Source organism: Rhinolophus hipposideros, assembly GCF_964194185.1.
Source record: "Rhinolophus hipposideros genome assembly, chromosome: 10".
Taxonomy (NCBI): domain Eukaryota; kingdom Metazoa; phylum Chordata; class Mammalia; order Chiroptera; family Rhinolophidae; genus Rhinolophus; species Rhinolophus hipposideros.
In genome coordinates, this window is record NC_138056.1 from 32,879,841 (window position 1) to 32,896,689 (window position 16,849).

Consider the following 16,849-nt stretch of genomic DNA (forward strand, 5'->3'; position numbering starts at 1 on the left):
AGCTCACCTCTACCACACTGATGAGTCTAAATTAACGGTCCTGCTATTCTGCCATTCTGGATTTGCCTCATCGGCACCACCAACGACAACACGCAGTGGATACTTCTCCGTTGACCAAATCACACATACCGCCTTTGTGACTTCACTGGGAAGCACTCACCTAGTTGATACACTCCTGGGGGATAAAGCGTGTGCTCAGGGGACCACCCCTACTGGAAACCGACACCATGGACACTGGCAAACCGTGCTTCAAGTGGTCTGTCTAGCTCTTCACTACAGCATGCGACACTATGTCCTATGTAACCACTCTCATGCACGGATATGAACTGAAACGTGGGAGGAACGGAGAAGGAAAATGGGAAGAAAGCTGGGGAAACCAGTAGGGGGAGGCAGAGAGAGAAAACAGGATCAAGTCTGGGCCTTGACCATCCCATGCCATCAGACTAGCACTGGGTGCCCAGTTCCACATCCTTCACTGGCAGTTTCAGTCCCAGGGAAGAGGTTCCCAGGGGGTCGATCATGTTCTTGTAACGCTCCCCACGGTGCTTAGCTAAGAATGGGCCCCAGTCCGGCTGTGGCGAACACACCAACTTTAGCCTCTGCAAAGAAGCCAAAGACACACAGGGTCACAGAAGTCATGTACCTTCCCCTAGGATCACCCATCCAACCCCAAACTGTGAACCACATTTGCTAGAACTCCCCTTGAGCCAAGAGGGCCCCTGCCAGGAGGAGCGGTGAGGAAGATCGGCCCTATGTATTACGGTAATTAAGTGGGCCACAGACACATTAAAGAGGAGACTTAGTTTGGTTCACTGGAAATTATTGACATCACCCTGCAAGCAATATTACCGTTGCTCGCGGTTTGCCTTGTACAAGATTAATAGAGGATAAAAGACCCAGATTTTAATTACACGCTTTTTCTCTCCAAATGAAGAAAATCGGCAAGCTTCTCTCTCCACTGCCAAACACAGTTTGCAAAGGACATGTGCGCTCAATTACCTTTGTTCTGTGGTCTCAACAGTGGGTTGCTATATCAAAATAATTGGATTTTGTTTAGCATATTTCCCAAAAGCATATAAATGGCCAGAAAAAAAAAATCCCAACTCCAAAGATACATCGCCAAGAGTGAGCAAAGATTTTAATTATCTGTTGACAAAAATATATGCTTCTGACTCGGTTCAACAGTGTGGGTTTTCACAGGCAAGCTAAGAAGAATGGGGCTATCTCCAATCCTTCAACTGAACTTCTTACAGAAAACGTAGTTTGACTGAAACATTTTTTTAGAAAGAGGAAAGAAAACATATTTCTGATGACATAAGAGGGAACAATTATATGTTTATTACCTATTAAAGTGAAGCTGCTTCTTATTGCTGTTAGTTTAATCTCCCCTTAATCATCAGTTTGCAACCTTTGTGTCCCAAATCAACCATAATAAATGTATATAGCCGACTCATCAGTTTAGAGAATTTTAGCCTAACACCAAAGTAGCAGAGGCTAAAGCAGCTTCTGTTCAGAGAAAGCGATTTCTGGGTCAGTGGTGGGAAGGGCCATCTGAGGCACAAGCAAGCCATCCCTGGGCGTGAAGGAGGCCACAGTAACTTACTTACCTCCAGGGGACAATGGATAGAAATTCCTAAGGACGAAAACCTGAACGCTGCTTCAGTAAGAAGACTCCTACATCTCCCTTTGCCAACTCTGTCTCCCTCTTCAGTCCAGAGGAAAACGAAGGCTGCCTCACGGCATGCGGGCATGTGTGTCACGTATTCACTCGTGTGCTTTATTCCCAGCTCACTTCTCCCCTCGCAAGCCTCCACAGAATGTTCCAGAGACCTCTCTTTTTCTCTTTCCCCTTAACCTGGCTGACCAAAAGGAAATACCCTACAGCTGCTCCTCACTGCCCTCTATCAGCAGGTGTTTCTACACCTGGGTCAAACCCAATGCCTCTCAGACTTAACTGTGCAAGAGAATCACCTGGGGAGCTTGCTAAATTATGGACACCAGGGTCCCACTCTCTGGTTCAAGAGTACCGAGCTGACCATGTGCGTTTCCCACGAGCTCCCAGGGAGTGCCGTTGCTGCTTGTCTCTGGGCCAAACCCTGAGTAGCACCAGTCTGGTCCAAAATGCCAGATCTGAATCTGCAAGATGGAACCAGTGCTGATCTAGTCTTAGCATGTCAGAGCAAGTGACTTGTCGTAAATAACAGAAGCCTGACCATACTTTACTGGTGGCTCCACAAGTGGCAGTCCCCTGCCCGTCCACTCTGGAGTGAGCATGGGGATTTTTTTGTTTGGTTGGTTTGGTTTTGGTGGTTTGTGTGTGTGTGTGTGATTATTTGTTTGCTTGTTTGTTTGTTTGCATTAGAAATGGGTTCAGCAAGGAATTAACCGACGAAGAAAGATAAGTTTCACCTCAGACCAGCCAGGTTCTGGACATTGCATTACATTCTACAGGATGGTGACATTTTAAGCAGATTGGATGCCCTCAGCCATCCCTAACACATGCACAACATGAAGGGTAGTGATTTTTAATTTAATGGTCATAGATATTTGCGGGGAGGAGACTTCAACAGAGAGGAACATCAGGAAAGGGGGAATGTGATGTGTGGTTAAAAACCGAACACTGGGATTTAAAGTGTGGGTGAGGGGAGAGAAGAAAACGCCAGGGAAGAGGAGACAGTCTGATCATTTATTCCCTAGAGCTGTCACCGCACTGAAGAATAGCATAATAACAGCTCAGCCTGTGGATTGGCTGAGCGTCTCCATTAGAGGAATGATACATAATAAAAATGGGTTTAATAGAAAAGGTGGCAACTGTAATCACTTAATCACCAAGTCTCCCTCTAGAATAAGTTTACCGAATCTTTTGTTTTTTAAAGCACAGAGCTCTCAGAGCTTCTCCCTTGGGAGGGGATGGCAGGGGAAGAGCTGACAGAATTACCTCAATAAATCTGCCAGGAGCCAGATACATTTTTATCACAAACATAATTGGGATCCAGATAACAGAACAGGCCAGCATTAGCCATCCGAGCACCATGGACCAGTTAGGATAGCGGTAAGAGCCATAGGTCATAGGCTCCCACTGGTAAAAGCTGAAGCAAAGGATAAACTAGGAAGAAAAGAGAAACACATGTGTTAGAGTGGTGCTATGAAGTATTCCTTCATTCAACAGCCATGGATTGAACCCCTGCTATGAGTCGGATGCTTTCATATCTGTTATCTCGTTTCACACCCTTAGTGACCCTGAAAGAGAAGTATTATTAATCCGTTTTCCAAATGAAGAAAGTGAATTTCAAAGAGGTGAAAACAACACATCCACTTGGCTGCTGACCCTGCACGTGCCATCTCATAGGAACCAAGCAATGCATATGCTTGTGTATAGACCAGACAGGCTGAGAAGAGCAGTTTGGAAGATCTACCCCGAGGAGATTGATGCATGGGGGGGGGGGGGGGTGGAGGGGGGTGGCGTCTGTAAGGGGTTGTCTATAGTTTCCATAATGGATAACCAGCTTTTGTTACAAGAAAGAAATCTGTTAAGTTTCTGTACTTTGATTTTTAAAATACGAATTAAATCTACTCCTTCTCCTTGGATGGAGAATGTGGATCCAGGAGCTGCCTCTAAAGCTGGCCTGGAGTAGTCACCAAGCAGTGACTGAGCTAGAAGCTGGGTCCTATAATCAGCTATGAGACAAAGAGAAGGGCCTCTCAACTGACTCAGGGTGAATGGTCCTTGAGCCCTGAGGCCAACAGCTAACCTGGGCTCTACCACTCGTTATCAGGGGGCCCCTGATGTCTCCAAGTTCTCTGCTATAAAACGGATATATTTCACACCCCGTATACAAGACAGGAGTTTTCTGGGAACAATAGTCTTGGTATGTATTCAAGAGTTGCCCCTCAGTTTTAAAAGAGGTCATGATTTATTTTCTCCTGTCTCCTTTCACTGCACACTTTGGCTGGCGACAGTAGTGAGAACCCTCTGAAGTCTGGGTTAATGCAGCTGAAAGGAACAAGAGAAGACACATGCTGAAAAGAGAGGTGCCAAAATAGAACAGGGGTTCTAACTGCTCTTGCCAAGCCTTTGGGGAGGCATTGCCTTGAGAAAACTGTGTTCTTCCCTGGATTCATTCTGCCTGTGGCAGCATCAGCCTAGAATAATGTACCTAATAATAATGACGTACGTCCTTCCTTCCTCCCCACTTCTCTTGTTCTATTTGAAGCAATAAAATAACTGCCCAAAAATGACTAGAGCGAATTGTCAGGAAAAATAATATATGGACATGTTTTGGAAAAGCGTGAAGCACTACACAAATGTAAGTCATCTATATTACGGCTGCAAAGCCCAGGCTATTGGGGCAAGTGAGAATTTCAGAGCAATAATAACTCAATACATTGATTCAAAGCAACACGAGCCTGAAGACAGCTGTTGAAAAAACTGCTCTTATGGAAAGAGATGCCTTACTCTTGGCCCCTTTTTAAACATTTGCCCCTAGAGTTATAAGCTTTATTAACCAGTCTATTGAAAGTATGGCCTAATGTATTTATGGTAAGTTGCTCCATTTCATTTACTATATAAAGAGCAATTCATCTGCTTATGTGTGCACATAATTCAGTAACGTGATCTGACTATGTATACAATAATTGCATGGAGAATATTTATAGCTCTATAAATCCACGATGGCACATATAAAAATGATCAATTTTATTTCAGGGGTTTCAGAGTAATTTAAATCCATAATCTTAGCTCGTTCTAGCACACTGCAAGTATCCATTTTACAGACGGGCAAATGGCAAAAAAAAAAAAAAAAAATGTTAGGCCTGGTCATTTGATACCCATTTCTACTTGTACAAATATCACATCAAACTTATCTGTGCAAATTTGTTCTTGCCATAAATTTCCCTTTGCCAAGTCAGCTGTGATAAAACTTTGCCCTCAGATTAGTCTGGCCGTGAGAGATGATAATTTGGCCACTGAGTCAGACCCAAGCTGACCTTTTACTGATGGCAGCCCAAGAAGGCTCTGGAGAGAGACTTCACTGGCTAATGATGGTGATGGAATTGACCACTTCTGCTTGGCCCTCGCTCCCAAACACAGAAGGGAAATCTGGTTCAGGATATTTTCTGAGACCTCTCCACACGTCTCTGGTGTGAGTGTTATCATGGAAATCGAGTAAAGCGTAGCATAGTTTTGAGGAACTTCCACAAAAATCAAAACAAACAAAAAAGACAAAGCAAGACTTTAAAATGCCTTTTCCTTGACATTCTACTCATAAAGTTTAGATTATTTTAATCCCAAATTGGCAAACTCCACTTGGAGATAAAAGCACTGGGTTTTGAGAAATATATTATTGGAGTGTGGGTTTGAGGCCTAGATAGCTCTGAATTCAATTCTTAGCTCTGTCACCTGCAAGCTTTGTAGCCTTGGGCAAGCCACTTGGCCTCTCCCAGCCTCAGTGCATACAACTGCACAATGGGGAGAGAATCACCCACCAAGCAGAGTGGTCGGAAGCTTCAGCAACAGTGCTCATAACGTGCCTGCCTCTTACTAGACCTCCACAAACAGCAGCGCTGATGATTCTGTGATGTTTCTATAAAATAGAGTCAAATTCTCTGAAGCTTAACCTCTTCTAAGACAGGAGGGAAAGGTACGTAGACTCTAGCACAGATTCTGACTTTGATTCCACGCAAGAATAAATCATGTGTAATATTAACTGGGGGTCATGGCAGAGCTCAGCAGAGCTAGAGAACGCCAAAGGTGGAAGAGTGTTACTTTTTCTTCCCACCACATTAGGTAAATCCGAGTTTTTCATACACTGAATTCAAGACACTGGAAAGTCTATCTCACTTCCTTTCAACTCTCCTGGCCCAAATCTGGTGGGACGCGTCAAATTACAGCCACTAAAATGTGAGTTACGGTGTGGGTCTCAGCATGCCTCTGTTAGTGCAGAGGGAGATAAGTGCTGCATGGTTTTTCTGCCTAAACTTCTGTCTTTTCATAAAGAACTTGCGCTGTTTTGATTAAAACTCACTCTGTGGCAGTAAAAAAGAAAAGAAAGAAAAAACGTTTGTCTTTACAATTTTACTTCCATCCTGGCTTGTTGTCTTTTAGAGAAGCTGGTACCGTAAAGAAGGGTTTTCGTCTAGTTTCTACTGCCACCTACTGGGTACAGCCAGAACTGCAGCTGACGCCCTGCAGTCTTGCGGAGATGACACCCATCACAGGTCAGGGAGGAGGAGCGGAAAAGGCAAGGTCTCCATCAGTTACTGTGCTTGGAGAGTGGACTGGGGCAAGGCCTGCTGCCTGTGGCACAATAAAAAAGGTCACAGGATGTACATGTGAGTCCCTATGCAGATTTACTGACACATGAAGGGCTCTGATCTTTCAGAAGATGGATGTCAGGTGACCTAAAAATGTCAGCACCATACTTGATAATGACAAAATAGTTCTCAGAAGCAATAAAAATGAACAATAAAAGTCTAATTTCTGCTCTATTAGCTGTACACCGGCTGTATTGAGTAATGGTTAGTAGCAAGAGTTCGGGAGCCAGACTGCCTCGGTTTGAACCCAGGCTGTTGCTGGTTATTAGGTGTGCAATGCTAGGCAAGTCACACAACCTCTGGGCGTCAGTCTCCTCATCTGTAAATTGGAGATGATTGTGTCAACCCCCCAGAGCTGCTGTCAGGGAGAAATAGGGTGATATATAGAAAGCACTTTAAACAGAGCCTGGATCCTGGTGGGCAGGGGGAAATGGGATTGTTCTCTGCTATCAGTACATGAGGCAAACTGACAGAATGGGAAATGTTCCATAAGGGTGCTCCAAATAGCGCATGAGTCCTAGCACTGCGCCCAACTGGCTGAGCACCTTTAGGCAAGTTGCTTCACCTCTCTGAACCACAGTTTCCACATCTGAAAGACAATAATAATACCCATCATACAAGCTTCACAGGCTCATATGTAGGCACACGCCTTCTTCAAGCATAAAGCACCACATACACATGCGAGGTGCTCGCTGCACGAAAAAGCATGCGATCCTTACAGTTAAAATGGTTGGGGTTACAAATGCCCAGCAGACTTTCCAGAAAATGTTTGGTTGAAATCCAATCATCATCTCTATATCTTCACAGAATCTTTGCAAGCCTGCAAAGAGACAAGTGGAGACTGAGCATGAGGTGCCGTGGCAGCTGGTGAGGTGGGGGCATTGGCTAGGGATGGCCCCAGCCTGGTGTCAACATGACCCCGATTATGCAGGAAACTATTAGACAAATGACTCGCCGCTGGGACTGTTAGGAAAAAGTGGATGTTTAAATAGATATTAAATCTTCTCTGCAGTGAGGTTCAAAAATGTCATCCCATGGTGACATCTAAGAAGCTCAGTTCCAGCCAGGCCGACTCAGCCCTGCCACAACCTGGCATATTCACCTGCATGGCTGTTTTCAGAGGTGATGCTTAGGGACAACGCTGGCAAACCCAGTTAAGGTTGTGGTCGGTGAGCACAGAGTATTATGAAAGCCTTGGGATTTAAAGAGAGAATCACTGTACATTGTTTTTTTTGTCCCCCACCTTCCCAAGGACATTCTTCCATGAGTCAGTTTATCTTTGCTCTGTGTAATGGTGGGCAAAAACCAATGTAATTTCCAAGGGGCCATCGCCCACTTTGTTGGAATTCAAAGGACTGCTGTCCTCTTGGTCACTGATTAACTTAACTAAAGTAACATTCAGAGCTGATAGTTCTTCTCATGCCCCTACGTAACCACCAAACACACACACTCCTTGAAAGAAAAAGCTCTTGAGGAATGTTTTAGAATTCAGAAGTTTCTTGCATTGTTTCCTGAGTTCATCAGAAGTGTGGCTTTCTCAGAACTGTGAGATGGCAAAGCTGAAGGGACCTGAATGGTTCCCGAGTTCGAACTCCTTCATAGATAGCAGTTCTGACTGATGGAACAGCAGTCTCGGCTAAATTCTCCTCATTCCTTCATCCTCTGGTCACTTGTGTGGAAAGTGGGCACCCTTGCAGATCAAGAGGGGCAGAGGTACTCCCACTTCCCTTCTGCCTTCTCCCGTCAAGAATAAGCTCTGCACATCCTCAGCCTTCTGCCCGGAGACGTTGGCCACTTGGTTGTTCCTGGGCTCTCCCAGCCCCCTTGGATTTCTGGGTCCTCAGCCCCATGAGGAGCAGAGAACTCAGTCTCTGGGGGGCCCCATTTCTAGCCTTCATTTGCCATCTCTTACCCTTTGCCATCACCTACCTACCTGTACCTGCTGCCGTCACCTGCCTGTGCCCCCCCATCCCTGCTGCCGTCACCTGCCTGTGTCCCCCTATCCCTGCTGCCGTCACCTGCCTGTGCCCCCCATCCCTGCTGCCATCACCTGCCTGTGCCCCCCCATCCCTGCTGCCGTCACCTGCCTGTGCCCTCAGCCCAGACTTATCCTTCCCGGTCCTGTTTTCTCAACGTCTACTCTCTTCTACATGAAAGTGGGGAAGGATGATGTGATAAGAGAAGACAATCCTTACTGGGGTAGAAAGCAGAGACAGCGGTATTCCTTCAGGAAGGAGAACAGTTCATCTCAGCCCCTTAAAAAAAAATGGCCCCGATAACCTTATGTATGTTGGTCTGGGTGCTGGTTACATGGGAGTAAAAATTCATAGAGATGTATAGTCAAGATATCTGTTCTTTCTTAGACTTCAATTGTAACGTTTACCCCAAAAAGTCCACTCTAGCCACCACTGACACAAGAATGGATCCTGAGATCTTCAAGGGCCCTCCACTCCGGGCATTTACTTCTGCTCCACAGTCCGTGCCAGGCCCAGACCCAGGACGTCAGCCAGCACTTCATGACCCTGAGGCTCCACTTCTCGGACTGACAACCGTCCGAGAGGACAGCCAAGCCCTGTGCTGGGAACAGTGTCAAGGACTCACCCACGGCAGCTTTTCCCAGCCCCCTCTGAGCTCCCAGGTCCCAGTGAGCTTCCTGCTCTACTTTAAGGCCATCCTGACGAGAGCCAACCCCAAGCACGGGATGGTGGAAAGAACTCTGGACCAGGAGTGAGGACCCAAGAGTTGACCTGTTCTGCCTCTCACTCACTGTGTGACCTGAGAGACGGCATCTCTCTTTCTGAGCTTCTGCTGGTTGACTGGGGGCCCTGGACCAAATGAGCTCTTAGGGCCTTTTCAGGGGAGCGGTGGGGGGGGGGGGTCCATCCATGACGTAAGGAGGTTCCAAGTTCCTGCCTCGTGCCAACAGGCAAGACGTGCCTGCTTTGGGCAGCAGACCTGACCATCTCTGGATATTCATTCATGTATTTCTTTTAGTATCATCAACACCTTCAGTGAGTGGCCTCTGGACCCTCCGGGCATACGTGAGGGGAGAAAACCAAAGGAATAGAAGTCAAAGTCGTGTCTCTGTTAAATCTGGATTACAGTAGTCCTGAAGCAAGCTTGGACAAAAAGGGTGCAGCTCTCTTATGTTTCCTGAGCAGCAGCAATGAAGCCCATTCATTGTCTGATTAAATATGGAAAACCCGCCGAGTTCTACCTGAGAAGCAGCCACGGTTGCTCCCTTACCGTACACATAGGAGATTCCCACGAGCTCAAAGATAGCAATGATGACGAGGGCATAGGAGGCGGCGTACGTGTCCACAAGCTGAAACATGTAAATTCCACCCTAGAAGGAAGGGAAGAGAGGCAGCCAACGTCAGTGGGCCTGGATCGAGGCTCTTGTCCAGTTCCAACAGGAGAGGAGAGTTGGGAGCAAACGGGAGTCAAAGAGTCTCCCCTGCCTAACGCTGGTCCCTTATGTAAGCTGAAGGCCTTGCCATGTCAGCAAGGCAGTCCCTCAAGAGACTCAGAGCCAACCAACAGAAGAAGCACAGAAAGCAGTCTCACATCTTACTCTTAAAAGGCAAAGGTCAACATCTGAAGACGTAAATGCGAAAGCAGCCAGACTGCTTCATTTTTGCTTTAAGAACTAGGTGATCGTTTCGACCCACCTATCTGCATTTGATCGACTGTCATGTAATCTTTAGGTGCCTTTGGGCATTCCTCATGCATCCCCCCAAGACCTCACTCTTTAAGTCCCTTTACCATAGATGAGGCTGAGAGACCATCTCATTCCAATCCATCATTTTACAGATAAAGAAACTAAGGCCCAAGGTCGCAGAGAGAGAGCAAAAGCAATACATACACTGAGTGAGCTAACACTCAGTTTACCAACACACGCAGGACCAGAAGGAGTGTTCAGGTGGCTGTAGACTCTGGTTTATAATGAATAATCAACGGGAAATTTCTCTGGTCAGTCCATTTGGATTTTCATATTTTCTTAAAGTAGGACACACCTGCCTCGTTGGCTGAAGAAGGCTACATCTCAATCATGAAGATCCTGGAATTATCACTAGTGGCCAAGGTGACATAGTTCCCTCTGTGGTCAGAAGTGGTCAGTTCCCTTTTGTGCCCCTGGTGCCATGTGCACAAAACCAGCTGTGACTTGGTTGTTGTTATGAGGTCTGAGAACTAAGGGTAAAAGGATGGATAGCCACGAGGCCCTCCCCCCAACCTGTTCCCATCCCAACTTACTTGAGTGATCATTGGAAAGCCCATGATGAAGAAACAAATGCAGCAGCCCAGAGTAAAGACCGGCTTGTGTGTGCGCAGGTATTTGGGGAACTCGTCCGAGATGGAGGTCACTATGGTCTCGATGGTGGCAAACTGGAATGGTTATAGGAAAGTGGCATCTGAGACAGCCCACCCAACAGGTTCCAACAAGCCTTTGTGTTTCCCACCAGGCAAATCTGTGCTAGGTTTGGTTTTTATGACTGATGTCTCTTGATGGGACTAACAGGCCTTATCGGGGTCCAGCACACAAGGCCAGTTAGGGGAATCCACGCAGGATATAGCCTTTAAAAACTGTATCTCCAGCCTCCAGAGACTGCACTCATACTCACCCAGCACGATATCTGAAGCTTCACTTTGTATTCATGAGATGTAAATTCCTCTCCTCCAGTGTACCTGCCTTTGATCTTCTCCTTGAGGAAAAAATCCTCTTTACACCCAACTACTAAACTCTGAGCGCCTGTCAGCATGATTTGGAGTAGGCTCAGCCCCACGGCCATTGCCCTAACATTCATATTATTTTCCCACATCCAGGCCCATAGAATTTGTTTTGACACCAAAGCAGGAAGTACACAGGCTAAACCTTGCATGGAGAATGGAGAGCGCGAAACAAAGGGAGAGAGGATGGCTCCTCAGCGCCATCACACGAGTCACCCACCAATACAAGGTTATCCTGAGCTCTGGGCAGGTACCTCATCATCCCTATATAACTGGAGGGAAAAGCTCAGGTACTGCTAAGCCCACCTCCTGCTACAGGCTGGATGCGGGACCCAGGAGAAGAAGCCTGGAGCAGGGATGGAAGGGGACGGCGCTCACCATCGTGTCAAGTCCAAGTGTGAGGAGCATCAGGAAAAAGATGATGGCCCAGAACGGAGAGAGGGGCAGCCTGGTTAAGGCTTCCGGGTAAACCACAAATGCAATGCCTGGCCCTGGAAGGAACAAGAGCAATGAGTGCAGACAGGCCCAGCTCCAGGACCCTCTTCCTGGAAACCCACAGGGCCCTCTCTCTACTGAGATCCTGAGTTGGTACTGAGTATATGCTGCTGCCTACAGTTATTTTTTTACTCATCTCCACCCATTTCCCCACTTAGACCTCAAACTCTTTAAAGGGAAAGTCCACATCTTAGGGAACTCAGAGGAAAGGCTCAAAACTAGTGCCAAGGCAGAGATTCAGATCCCAAAGCTAGGTGGTGTGCCATGCAAATAATACAAAGCCCCCATCTTTGTATGGACACGTTGTGGGGAGAATATAATAATTACCCTCTAGAATAGCGCTTCTCAACCAGGGGTGATTACCCCGGGGGGTATTTGGCACTGTCTGGAGACAGTTTTGATTCTCACAACTGGGATGTCAGAGGATGATTACTGGTGTCTAGTCTGTTAAGGCCAGGGATACTTAGCAGCATGGGGCATTCCTCACAAGAAAAAGTTATTCCACCCAAATGTCAATAGTGCTGAGATTGAGAAACCCTGTTCTAAAGGTTACACCCAGAATGACATCATCCCCTGCCCCCCCCAACTACCCTTCCTCACATTCACTCCTCCAGGAGAAGCCATTTACATAAAACATGAATCAATGTAATGCTTTTAAGATCTTGCCCTATAAAGGCTTGGTAAAGGGGCAGGGGGATACATCAGTCCATGGGGTAATTAACGGGTGGTGAAGCATAGTGTAAGGGTTGAGAGATCAGACAGATCTGGGTCCAAATTCAGACTCCATGACTTACCAGCTGTGCAACCCTAGACAATTTATTTAATTTTCATATGAGCCTCAATTTTGCCCATCTGTACAATGGGGATACTGATAGGGTACCTTACAGAGTAGTTATGAAGAATGGATGAAAAAACACAGGCAAAGCAGTGAAAATAATACCTCACACATCATCAACACTTGCAGACTATCAACTTTTCTTATGAGTGGACAATGAACTTGGAAGCTAGCAGTTCTGATTCAGGGTTTCCAAAGAATACCACATGTGGTTTCGGAGGAGGATATCTAAGCTGCAGTTTCCTCTGTCATCATAAAGCCCTGCCAGTGATTCCTGTCTGCCTTATGACCTCACTAGGAAGACTACTATAACTCAAGATGGCTAAACCTCATCCGTTATGAATTTCCTTGTGAGGAGAAAACTAAATGATAGTGGGCAGAGAAGTGAATGCTGGGATAACCGGCTACCAGCACACATCTAGAAACCAGAAATCACAGCAACTGGCATTTTTGCCCCTCAAGCACAACAGCACTTTTTAAATTGGAATTTATTCCAGTGTTGCCCAGGGCCTTGGGGTATTTCAAGAAAAAAGCCCTGAATGCCTCGGATACCCCTGCTTTATGCATTTATTAAACAGACGGTAGACCCAGCCTTGGAAGGCTCCCTCTGTGAACCATAAAAGAAAAGTCTGCATTAAACTATAGTGTAAAAGCAGTCTTGAACGCAGAATGCCGAGGAAGGCAGTTCAGTGCTCTCGCAACAGTCGGACCATAAAGTGGACTCGAGATGTTGAAAAGGCCACTACCGGAGGCCCTGGGCTGACTGCTTTAACAGGATTCAGTCCTTGAGCTTCACTGCTTTTTCAGGGAAAGAATGATTTCAAAATACGCAGCCTGCTTCCACTTCAGCTGCCCGCCTACAGTACACAGATAAAGACGTCATTTTCAGCAAACTCCGTTCATCCAACATGGCTGGGGAGTGGATCTTAAAATTACGTTTTGTACATTATTTTGTTGAGTTCAGATTTTTCTTTTCCTCAAAAGATGGATTGTCTGAGCTACAGCAGAGTTTCCCTCAGATGAGGCCCACATGTCTGGTAGAGGCCAAGTCCTGTCTCTCTCTAAACCCACTGGTACGCAGTACAGCTCAGTAGCTGGAGTGCAGCCTCCACTCCTCGTGGACTGGAAAACTGCTGCTGCCTCTTACGAGCTTTGGGGCCTTAGGTCGGACTTGTTCTCTCTGGACAAAACTGTTTCTTTATCCATACAGTGGCGATAACAGGACCTCCCCTCATCAAGTTTCTGTGAGAATTAAAGGTGCTGATAAAGGGCTCAGAAGAATGCCTGGACACCATGAGAACTCAGGAAGCATAGAACACTATTACTCTTCCCATGAGAGGGGATCAAAGGGGCTCTGAATGTCAGCAATTTGGACAGGCCCCCAGAGACCTATGGATACAGCATCCTTCATCCTAGAGAGCCACTAAACACACAGCCAGGGGCTCTGGTCAATGCAATATGTCAAGACCCGCAACTTGGCCGTGAAACCTATCACAAATGGATGAGCTCTCAGAGGCTATTCCACCTGAACCCTTGTGTCTTTGGGCAGAAGGGTTGGCATCCAGGCAACAGATAGATGCTTGGATGGTCAGGCCTGTTTGGGAGTGTTCATTTTGATTAACAGGTCTCTGAACTTTTAGGGGGCAAGGGAACCAAGGCAGCACTTCCTAGTGGGCTGCTTACCTGACGGGTACCACCTAGACCTGTGAACTCTAAATACCACACTCACATTTGTGTCCATCTCCTCTGGTCAAACCCAGTCTTTCTGCAGCTGGATGAATATCTTGGTAGGGCTTCCGGTTGGGCTTGACCATGAGTCACTGCTCCACAGGTAGACATACTGATCACTGGGGGGTGATTCTAAAAGGTTGGCTTTCCAGGAAGGTGCTTTTCTGGAGTAGATGCCTTGAGAAGAACATGCCCCTTCCTATGCTCATTGTAAAAGGAGAGGACAGCTTGGTCTCATCACCTGTCCCACTCTCAGGCCCCTAAAACTCTAATATGGCCAAGATTTGGAGTAATGACTGTGATAAAATTGTCTCCCTTAGAAGGGAGCAGTAAACAAAGTAAAATATTGTTAGGTCATTAAAGAGAACCTGGTTTTGACTAAAGACCAAAATGAAGTTACTAATGTTGAGTCAGCAAAAATGCACTACGTGTCTATATGCCAATCTTGCCCAGCTAGGAGGGAGTGGGGCTGGCATTTAATGCAGGCCAGACCCAAAATCCCTGTTCTATATTCATCAGTCCCCCATTATACCAGAGAAATCAGACAAGCCTGTAAAGCACATAGAAGAATGCATGCAAATGCAGATGAGCAGGGCTAGCTGCCCCAGAGGGTCTGGGAGAAGGCCTCATGGAACACTGCTTCCTGCCCTCTGGGGAATGACGCCCACTGTCCCTATGCTGGTGACAATGAGAACCTATCCATTATTCTACCAGGAGAGTTGAACTTCTACCAGGTTCAACACCTTAGAACCTGGTAGAAGTGCTCTTCTCCCTATTCAAATCAGAGGAAGCGAAAATCTGGAAAGGGAACATTTCAGAGAGAAACACAGGCAATTGTCTGATGCTTCCCATGTAAAGGAAAAATCAACTTCCATTTGGTTTTAATAACATGTGCCCCCCAAATCCCTTTCCTGGGGCAGGAAAGAGCTCAGCTGCTCAGAAGCTAACTAATCTGGCCCATGTCTCATGAATCATTCTGGCAACTCGGCCACTGGTTCACACTGAGCTCAATAGTGTCACAAAAATAACAAAACATCTCAGATCTGCTAGACAGTAGGGCAGGACCTACCTACCTACTCTAGCTACTCTGCCGGAAGAAATGAGGAGGACAGCTGGGGTGGCACAAGCACCCCTGAAGACAAAGCCTTCTCTACCCTGTCTCTTTCCCTCCCTGCTCCCCAGGGAGCTGAGAATTTTCAATGGGGAGAGGCATTGGCTCAGCTCCTCTAATTTAGTGCACTGCTGCAGAACCAAACATCCCTTGGGTTGCACACTCTCCAGGGAGAGATAATTACCCCCCTGGAATATGCTGGCTCTTTAACTCTTTGAGGCCAGCACCACTGATGCAGTAATTAATTATCCTTGTGGAACCAGGAGAGACCCAGCAGCCCACCAAGAAGATGACATTTCTAGGGCTTCGTTTTCTCATGTGCTTGTATCTGAGCTATTATCTGAGAATTGCAGGGAGCTCAAAGAAAGGTAACTACACAGAAAAGCCACTCACAGGTACACACTCTGGATTGTCTAGGGCCCACAATCACGTCCCCACAGTCCCTGGCACGGTCCCCACACTGAGCCATCCCCTGAATGTCTAATTACAGAATAATAATGATAGGCAGTAGTCACAATGAAATTCCCAAATCCTGGAAAATCTACTCAACACCCAAATCCTTTGTAGAACAAAGCTGGGTGAAAATAGAGTTAAATACAAATATTAAACACTGCAAAATGGTGTGCTAGAAATATGGATTCAATGAGATATAAATGAAAGCTGGCTGTAAACTCAGAAGGACCACACGAATGTTAGCCATGAATATAGTGATGACTTGGGTAGAGAATAAACATTTATTCTGCATCCCTCTGACTGCCACCATCCAACCTTTCCACCACCTGAGGGGGCTGGAAAGATCTGCAGGTTTGCCTTGCTAACTAAGCAGAAAGCCCTGACAGCACATTTGACCTAACCATCAGGAAAGTGCTTTGTCAGGAAAACGCTGCGCTGAAGTCAATGCTTTTATGAAGCATTAGCGCTCGGTTTCTACAGAGTCCTCTGCAAGGAGCGCCATCCTACAGCAGGCTGTGCCCTCCACAGTTCCAGGGACAGTGGTGTGCCTACTGAATGCTCCACCCACACCTAACGGGAGGAACGGGGGTAGACCTGACTTAGGCTGGAGCCGAGTGAAGAGGGAAGACGGAAAATGAAGCAGGGGAGAGGGGAGTGGACATAGGCTTTTATAGCGAGACCTGTGGTTAGGGACTGGCTGGCCCTAACCCTGCGTGAGCTTCTGCTGAGAAAATCTCTGTCCCTCTGCAAAGGGGGACCCAGGCTGCCCTACCCGCCACCCTCCTCCGAGGCTAACTTCCCAGCAGAGCATAAATTAGGATCTCGTGACGTGAGCCCTGACCCTGCCCTGCAACGTCAAGATGACAGCTACACTGTACCTTGATCTGCCACATTCTCAATGTTGACCTTGCGTTCATTGGCCATGAAGCCAATCACCGAAAAGATGACAAAGCCGGCAAAGATGCTCGTGGCACTGTTGGTGCAAGTGACGATTAGGGTGTCCCTGGAAGAAGAAACGAGAGATGGCTGTTAGATGTGCTTGGTGAGTAGGAAGGGACAAGGGGAAGGGCACACAATGCCATTTCTAAACACACGCTCACTGCAGGCTGGCCTCGTTTTCTCTTATTCAGCCCTAACCACAGACTCCCATAGGCTGAATTTATAAAGCACCAAACAGCTCAAACAAA

General features: G+C 46.8%; 1 protein-coding gene across 1 annotated transcript in view; it reads right to left on the reverse strand.

Moving 5' to 3' along the window:
• Positions 1 to 443: 443 nt before the first annotated feature.
• Positions 444 to 16,849, reverse strand: part of SLC6A5 (solute carrier family 6 member 5) — a gene marked incomplete at both ends in the record, with an annotated part of 42,928 nt that continues 26,522 nt past the window's right edge. The window contains 7 exons of the mRNA XM_081062311.1: positions 444 to 599; positions 2,939 to 3,106; positions 7,032 to 7,132; positions 9,559 to 9,658; positions 10,567 to 10,698; positions 11,419 to 11,531; positions 16,541 to 16,665. Coding sequence (XP_080918437.1) covers positions 444 to 599; positions 2,939 to 3,106; positions 7,032 to 7,132; positions 9,559 to 9,658; positions 10,567 to 10,698; positions 11,419 to 11,531; positions 16,541 to 16,665 — 895 coding nt within the window. The remainder of the gene's footprint in view (positions 600 to 2,938; positions 3,107 to 7,031; positions 7,133 to 9,558; positions 9,659 to 10,566; positions 10,699 to 11,418; positions 11,532 to 16,540; positions 16,666 to 16,849) is intronic.